Genomic DNA, 8,755 nt, shown 5'->3' with positions numbered 1-8,755 from the left:
TGATGGGACAGTTCTTTTTGAGACTGAGCACAAAGCAACATCCAAAAATTCTCCTCTGATGCTGGAAAATGATATTGGGCATCTCTCACCACACAGTTTTCCTCTTGTTCCTGGTAAACAAAAGAGCCAGCAGTATCATGGAAAAATACATAACTAGTGTTCAGTGATCTTTTCCAGAAATCCACAGCTCTCCTTCAAACCATGGGGAGGATGGGGTGGAGAATCATCCTGCGAAAAGGAAGGAAGAAAAAGCAAAGTAAGAAAATAATGAGGAAGAAAGAAAATGAAGGGGTGTGGAAAACAAGAAACATGTGAAGTCAAAAAGAGAGAAGTAAAGAAGGAAGTTGCAAGAAAATTGAGAGATAATAAAAGTAGAGAACAAAGAGCAATTTGAAAAAGGAAGAAGTAAAAAAAGTAAGAAAAATGGTTGAGGGAGACAGATGCAAAAATTAAGAGTAAATAAATAAAAATATGCAGAAATAGAGTGATAAACCTTCAAAAATTAAAGTACAATGAAACTGAGAGAAAGAAGTGGTGAAGAGAGAAAACAGTTCATTACTAGCCATATCTGGATGAGCTGGCCACACCTTCCAGTGTTCATTGGTTTCTCAATTTTTTATCAGATATACAGTGGTAGTGAGATATGAAAGAAGTTTGGCAGATAGCTCACTATCAAAAACTCAGTTGTTTTTCGCTTAATGTGTGTAGAACCTATTCGTAGTTACAATAGAAAGTATCCCACGGTACAACATCAGAGCTTGTCAGATCTGCGGGTCGGCTGAAGGTCTTAATCTGGAGCCAGCGACAGCAGGTATGTCCGACAGATCGTGATGGACAAAAGGTTCACTGTTTGGTATTGGTCATAGTTTCTCAGAAAATGATATTCCCCTAGTTTCTTTGTAATCTGTGCTATTCGCTGACAACAACAAGAGACATTGAGTTGAAAAGGGAATATTTCTACCTACTCTTTTTAATGTTTCCACCTACGTCTCCCACACCTTCCCTTTGCAGGCAATGATCTGATCTCCTGCTTCCAGCTCAGCAGCCTGTCCTCCAAGAGGAGTAAGAGACAAGGCACACAACCTATTCTTTGCTTTGATGTCCATCCACCTCCCCATATAAACAGGCACCTGGGCTTGTTTCAGGTTTACCCACAGCACTCTCATGATTGGGGATCAATGGAGTGTGAGAGGCTATGGGATCTGCATCACCTTGTGCCTTGTAGGTAATGTGCTGAGGGGTTGAGAGGGATTTGTAAGTTGAGTGACAATGGGCTGAGAGGAGTGCCTGTTCTATGAGCTGCGTGCTGAGATGGTGAGAGGGATGTTTGCTTCCCAAATAAGGAGGTGATTGGGTATGAGGGATGTCAGTTCTGTGGCTGATATTGTATGAAGTGTTCTTGTATGATGGGTGAGGATATACTGGAGTGCAACAGGAATCTACTCTGGGAGTAATACTGTGAATGGTCTGTGCATGAAGGGTGGTGGAATATGAAAAGTTTCTCTTCTGCTTGAGGGGATATGAAGGGTGTTTGTCCTGTGCATGGTGTGTTAGTGGAGTGTGATGCGTGTCTACTTTCTCAACCTGAGGGGGGAAGAGAAGGACCCCTTAATATTTACAAAACTGACAATGTCTTGTGCAACTCGCAGACAGGGCACTGTGTTTGTTGCAAGAGACTTCAGCCTTGAAATATTATACAGAAAACAATAAGGTTACAGCTTGGATCATAATAAAATAATCTGAGATGCTTCACCCTTCAAAAGTCTGATTAAAGAGGGATCTGGTTCATGGAGGGGCTTATTAAAATGCTGTCAGATGAATGAAGGGACTGTTTAAAATGGATCACATTAGAGGGGGATCTGAGTAAAAAGTCTGATTAATTAAGGGGTCAGTTAAAGTAAAACCTCATTTACTAAAAGGGTGTTGGTTATTGAGGGGTCTAATTAAAGTGTAGTCTTGCTGGATAAAGGCACAAGGAGGGGTCTTGTGGTGTATTGGTAGTGTCCCTACTTCTGGACCAAAAGGATCTGGGTTGAAGTTCCACCTTCTCTCAAGACATGCCATAACTTACTTGAACAGGTTGATTTAAAAACAATTAAAGGCATGTGAGGAACTTAGAGCAAATGTACCAAGGAAATGAAATCAGCTTATTAAATTATTTTACAGCTTGACAGCTCTTGTGACACAGTGGTAATGTCTCTATCTCTGAGCCAGAAGAGCCTGTATTCAAGTCTTCCCTGCTCCAGAGGTGTATCATAAACATTTCTGAACAGGTTGATTAGAAACTACAAATTGGATTTATAATGCCAGATAGCAAACACATCTAAAGTTCAGTTCTATAAATAAGACAGCTTTAGGTCAGCGAAACAGAATGAAATCTTGGTGAGAGGGTTCTTTCTGTTTTCCTTTATTCAGCATTTGTTAGTCTCCAAAAGATCAGGAATTGAAAAGTTGCAAAATAGGGAAAATAAAAATGACATCACAGAACTATTTGTTTTTGTTTACATTTAATCGTTAGTTTGTTTAATAGTACAAAAGTAAGCTTAATGCAGCTTGGCAATGCGCAGAATCCGTTCTGTAGCATGTGGCAAAACATGGGCTCTTCACGTGACCTGGATGAACACATTCAGGAACTGTCAGTGGCAGTGGAAACTAAAACTTTGGGTTTCACTGGGGTCGCTGATGTATCTGTGAGGCTGCAGGTTACAGGGATAACACTTTCAGGGAGATAGTCAGGTTAAGGAAATACAGGCAGTTAGGTAATAGGTGACTGATATGCAGGAGGGAAGTCTCCTGCACTGGCAGCATCAAATTACTGGAGAAAGATGATGTCTCGAAAGGTTTAAGGACAGAATCACTTTGGCTACAGCTAAAGAACAAGAAGGATGGAACCATATTGTTTGGCCTGGTCTATCAACTACTGGGAAGAATGCAGAGGAACAATTCTGTAAGCAAATTGCAGATGCAAGCAATTATAATGGGGACATTGATACTCAAATATAGACTAGAATAGTGGTAATGTTAAGAGAGAGAGAGGCTAGATTGTGGAATATATACAACAGTTTGCTATAGCAGTTATGTATCAAGTCCAAAAAGAAAGGAGGCACTTCTAGACCTGGTTCATGTGAATGAGGTAGACCATGTGGCAGTGGAGAACATATAGGAGAAACTGATCATTGTATCATGAGGATTCGTGTGAAGGTGGACAAGGGCAATGGACAATCCACCACAAGATTAATTAACCGGGGAAAGGTAATCTTCAATAGGCTAAGAATAGAGCCCAGCTGAATAAGCTGCAGCAAAGGGTTGGCTGGAAAACTGTAATTGAACAATGGGCTACCTTCAAAGAATGGATGGTTCAGGTACAAATAAGGTATACTGCATACACCTGAAAGAGAAAGATAGGGCAAACACACCCAGACCTTCCTGGATGAAAGAGGAGATACATATTAAGATAAACAAGAAAAGGTTTTCTTGTTTCAGGGAGAAAATACAATTTAGACCAAGCTGAATGCTTTAATCATTCATTTCTTCCACCTCTTTGGTGAACATTTTGCTATGAGGAATTAGGGATAAGATCTGATAGCTGACCTAAAGGAGATTCCAAAAACTCTTCTATAGGCACATAAATAGTAAAAGGAAGAGTAGAACTGATGAGGGACCAAAAAAGATTTTAACATACAGAGGCAGGAGAAATGGCTGAAGTACTAAAGGAATACTTTACATGTCTTAATCAAGGAAGCAGATGCTACCAAGGCCACGTTGACAAAGGAAGAAACTCCAAGACTAGGAGGGTTTAGATAAGCTGCTAGTTATTTGAGTTGAAAAGATTCAGTTCAGAACCAGTCAAGATGTACCAGGAATTCAGTGAAAATTGCAGAGGCGCTGACTATCAATTTTGTCTTCCCTGGATTTGGAGGAGGTTGAAGGGCAGAGGACTGGAGAATTGCAAACATTATGTCATTGTTCAAACAGGTTGTAAGGTTAAGTCCAACTTAGTCAGTTCAACTTTTAATAGTGAGGAAACCTCTAAAAACAATGGGGCAGAATTAATAGTCACATGGACAAATGTAAATTAACTGGGGACAGCCAGTGTGGATTTCTAGAGGGAAAATCATTTTATACTAACTTGCCGCAGTTTTTAAAAGATATAACAGAATTGATGAGTGCGCTGAGGTTAAAAACAGTTGCTTCCTCTTGTGAGAGAATCTAGGACTGGAGAGCAAAATCTCCTAATAGGAGTTGCCTGTATAAAACAGATGAGAAGGAATTTAGTCAGAGGGTAATGAACTTGTGGAATCCTTTAATACAGAGAGCTGTTGAGGCTGCGTCAATTCAAGGTAGACATAGACACATTATTAATCAATCAAGTCATAGAGATGCACAGCATGGAAACAGACCCTTCAGTGCAACTCATCCATCCCAACCAGATATCCTAAATTAATCTAGTCCCATTTGCCAGCATTTGGCCCATATCATTCTAAACCATTCTTATTCATATACCCATTCAGATATTTTTTAAATGTTGTAATTGTACCAGTGCCCACCACTTCTTCTGGCAGTTCATTCCATACACGCATCACCCTCTGCATGAAAAAGTTGCCCCTTATGGCCCTTTTAAATCTTTCCCCTCTCACCTTAAACCTATCCTCTCTAGTTTTGGACTCCCCAGCCTGGGGAAAAGACCTTGACTATTCACCCTATCCGTGCCCTTCATGATTTTAAAAACCTCTATAAGATCACTCCTCAGTCTCTGCTGCTGCAGGGAAAATAGCCCTAGCCTACTCATCTTCTCTCCAGAGCTCAAACCCTTCAATCCCGGTGACATCATTGTAAATCTTTCCTGAACCATTTCAAGTTTAACAACATCTTTCCAATAGCAGTAACGGAATCAAAGCATGTGAGGAAATGTGAAGTTGAGGATTATTGGATCAGCTATGATCTAATTGAATGGTGATAGAGACTTGAGGGGCTGAAAGGCCTACTTTTGCTCCTACACAGTATGGTCTTAAGATAATGCTGTTAATATGGTGTTCACTGACTTAAAGAAGGCATTCAATATTATGCCACACAACAGACTTGGAAGCATGTTGTAATTCATGGAATCATAGGGAGAGTTGCAACATGAATACAAACTTGGCTTAGTGAAAGGAATCAAAGTATAATTGTTTATGGACATTTTGCAAGCTAGAGGAAGGTTTAATCGAGTTCCCCAAAGGTTGATGTTAAGATCTTTTGCCTTTACTGATTTTGTTTTTAATTGATGATCTAGGTCTTTGAGTGGAGTGGACAATTTCAAAGTTTGTAAGTGGTCCAAAACTAGAAAGCATTGTAAATGATGAGGAGGGCTGTATAGAACCTTGACAGGTTGGTGGACTAGTCAATTACGTGGCAGATGAAGTCCAGTGTAAAGAAGTTTTGAGGTGATATACATTTAGTTAGAACATGAAATACAGCATAAAATAAAGGTAATATTCTAAAGTTAGGACAAGAGCACACAGACTTGGGTATATATGTACAATAAAGCTGATTGGACAGGCGGAAGATAAGAAAGTGTAGTATATCTTCTTTAATAGGGACATAGAGTACAATGACAGGGAGGTTATGCTGTACATATACAATATACCAGTTAAACCTCAATTAGAATGTTTTGTACAGTTCTGAATGCCACACTTCAGGAATGATGTTAACACTTTGGAGAGAATGCAGATTTAAGAGAATAGCTTCAGAGTTTAGATTCAGTTTTGAAAATAGATTGGATAAGTTATAGAGTCATACAGTCCTACAGCAAGGAGACAGGCCCTTTGGCCCAAACTGGTCCATACCAACCAAAATATCCATCCACGCTCACCACATTTCCCTTCATTTGGCCTATATTGTTCTAAACCTTTCCTATCCATGTATTTGTCCAAATGCCTTTTAAATGTTGTTAATGTACCCGCCTCAAACACTTCTGCTGGCAGCTCATTCCATATGCCTACCATCCTCAGGTTCCCTTTTATTTTTTCCCCTCTAACCCTGAACTGATGCCCTCTAGTCCTTGATTCCCCAACTCTGGGAAAGACTGAGTCATTCACCTGATCCATGTCTCTCATGATTTAATGCACCTCTGTAAGATCTCCTCTCAGTCGCCTATGCTCTAGAGAAAAGTCCTAACTTGTCCAATCTTTCCCTAAAACTCAGATCCTTGTAATTGTACTCATGTCCACCACTTCTTCTGACAGTTCATTCCATACACACACCTGCAGGAAAAAGTTGCCCCTTAGGTCCCTTTTAAATCTTTCCCCTCTCACTTTAAACCTATGCTCTCTAGTTCTGGACTCCCTTAGCCTGGGGAAAAGACAACATCCTTTTAAATTTTTTCTGCACTCTTTCCAGTTTAATAGCATTCTTCCTATAGCAAAGTGACCAAAACTGAACACAATACTCCAAGTGCAGCCTCACCAACGTCCTGTACAATTGCAACATAACTTCCCAACTTCTATACTCTGTCCTGACTAATGAAGGCCAAAATCCCTGTTTACTGCCCTATTTACCTGTGACTTCATTTTTAGAGAACCGCGAACCTGAACTCCAAGGTCCCTCTGTTCAACTACACTCGCTGAGGCCCTACCATTCACCATGAAACTCCTACCTCGATTTGACTTTCCAATATGCAAGACCTCACACCTTTGTATATTAAATTCCATTTGCCATTTCACGGCCCACCTCCCCAGCTGATCTAGATCCTGCTACAATTTCTGATAACCTTCCTCACTGTCCACAATACCGCCTATTATAGCGCCATCAGCAAACTTAAAAATCATGCCTTGAACATTCTCATCCAAATCATTGATATAGATAACAAACAGCAATGGGCCTAGCACCAACCCCTGACAGGTTGGTGGAGTGGACAAGTGTATATCTTATCCCTCAGAATCTTCTCATTTAACTTATCTACCACAGATGTTAGGCTTACTGGCCTATAGTTCCCAGGTTTTTCTTTGCAGCCCTTCTTGAATAATGACACAACATTCACTCCCCTCCAGTCTTCTGGGACCTCACCCCGTGGCTATGGATGATTCAAAAATATCTGCCAGAGCCCCTGCAATTTCTCCTCTAGTCTCTTGTACTGTTCTTGAATATATTTGGTCAGGACCAGGAGATTTATCCACCTTCATCCATTTTAATACATCCAACACCACCTCTACTGTGATATGGGTTGTCATCAAGATATGACCACTAACTTACTCAAGTTCCCAAGTCTTCATGTCTTTCTCCATGGTAAATACAGAGGAGAAATATTCATTGAGGACCTCACCCATCTCCTGCGGTTCCACGCATACATGTTCACTTTGGTCCTTGAGGTGTCCTATTCTCTCTCTAGTCATTCTTTAATATACTTAATGAACTTCTTTGGCTTCAACCTGATTTTCTCAGCCAAGGCTATCTCATGCCCCTCATTCACCCTCCTGATTTCCTTCTTCAGTAAGCCCCTATATACCTCCTGCGATTCCTCTGATCCCAGCTGCCTGTACCTGAGCCAAACCTCCTCTTTTTTTTGGTTAAAGCCTCCGTATCTCTTGTCACCCAGTCTTCTCTATTCCTATAGGAAGGATAGAAAGGGAGGCAAGAGAGGAGGGCGAGTGGCATTTTTGATAAGGGATAGAATTACAGCGGTGCTGAGGGAGGATATTCCTGGAAATACATCCAGGGAAGTTATTTGGATGGAACTGAGAAATAAGAAAGGGATGATCACCCTATTGGGATTGTATTATAGACCCCCCCAATAGTCAGAGGGAAATTGAGAAACAAACTTGTAAGGAGATCTCAGCTATCTGTAAGAATAATAGGGTAGTTATGGTAGGGGATTTTAACTTTCCAAACATCAACTGGGACTGCCATAGTGTTAAAGATTTAGATGGAGAGGAATTGTGTACAAGAAAATTTTCTGATTCAGTATGTGGATGTACCTACTAGAGAAGATGCAAAACTTGACCTACTCTTGGGAAATAAGGCAGGGCAGGTGACTGAGGTGTCAGTGGGGAGCACTTTGGGGCCAGCGATCATTATTCTATATGTATTAAAATAGTGATGGAAAAGGATAGCCCAGATCTAAAAGTTGAAGCTCTAAATTGTGGGCGGCACAGTGGTTAGCACTGCTGCCTCACAGCGCCAGAGACCCGGGTTCAATTCCGGCCTCAGGCGACTGACTGTATGGAGTTTGCACGTTCTCCCCGTGTCTGCGTGGGTTTCCTCCGGGTGCTCCGGTTTCCTCCCACAGTCCAAAAATGTGCAGGTTAGGTGAATTGGCCATGCTAAATTGCCTGTAGTGTTAGATGCAGGGGTAAATGTAGGGGAATGGGTCTGGGTGGGTGCGCTTCGGCGGATCAGTGTGGACTTGTTGGGCCAAAGGGCCTGTTTCCACACTGTAAGAAAGTAAAGTAAAGTAATCTAAAAAATTGGAGAAAGGCCAATTTTGATGGTATTAGGCAAGAACTATTGGAGGCAGATGTTCGCAGGTAAAGGGACAGCTGAAAAATGGGAAGCCTTCAGAAATGAGATAACAAGAATCCAGAGAAAGTATATTCCTGTCAGGGTGAAAGGGAAGACTGGTAGGTATAGGGATTGCTGGATGACTAAAGAAATTGAGGGTTTGGTTAAGAAAAAGAAGGAAGTACATGTAAGGTACAGACAGGATAGATCGAGTGAATCCTTAGAAGAGTATAAAGAAAGTAGGAGTATACTTAAGAGGGAAATCAGGAGGGCAAAACGG

At 41.0% G+C, this 8,755-nt stretch overlaps 1 protein-coding gene across 3 annotated transcripts in view; it reads left to right on the top strand.

Annotated features, from left to right (window-relative positions):
- Positions 1 to 699: 699 nt before the first annotated feature.
- Positions 700 to 8,755, top strand: part of LOC122560706 (interleukin-21 receptor-like) — a 46,024-nt gene continuing 37,968 nt past the window's right edge. For 2 of the 3 annotated variants that reach the window (XM_043711649.1, XM_043711647.1), the window contains exon 1: positions 1,181 to 1,221. In XM_043711649.1, the coding sequence (XP_043567584.1) occupies positions 1,196 to 1,221 (26 nt within the window). In that variant the 5' untranslated portion in view covers positions 1,181 to 1,195. Of the gene's footprint in view, positions 812 to 1,180; positions 1,222 to 8,755 lie in introns of those variants that run through there. The other variant, XM_043711648.1, reaches the window with a different exon arrangement.

Source organism: Chiloscyllium plagiosum, chromosome 21 (assembly GCF_004010195.1).
Source record: "Chiloscyllium plagiosum isolate BGI_BamShark_2017 chromosome 21, ASM401019v2, whole genome shotgun sequence".
Classification (NCBI taxonomy): Eukaryota; Metazoa; Chordata; class Chondrichthyes; order Orectolobiformes; family Hemiscylliidae; genus Chiloscyllium; species Chiloscyllium plagiosum.
The sequence above is the reverse complement of the archived record's forward strand: the minus strand, read 5'-3'. Positions and strand labels throughout refer to the sequence as shown.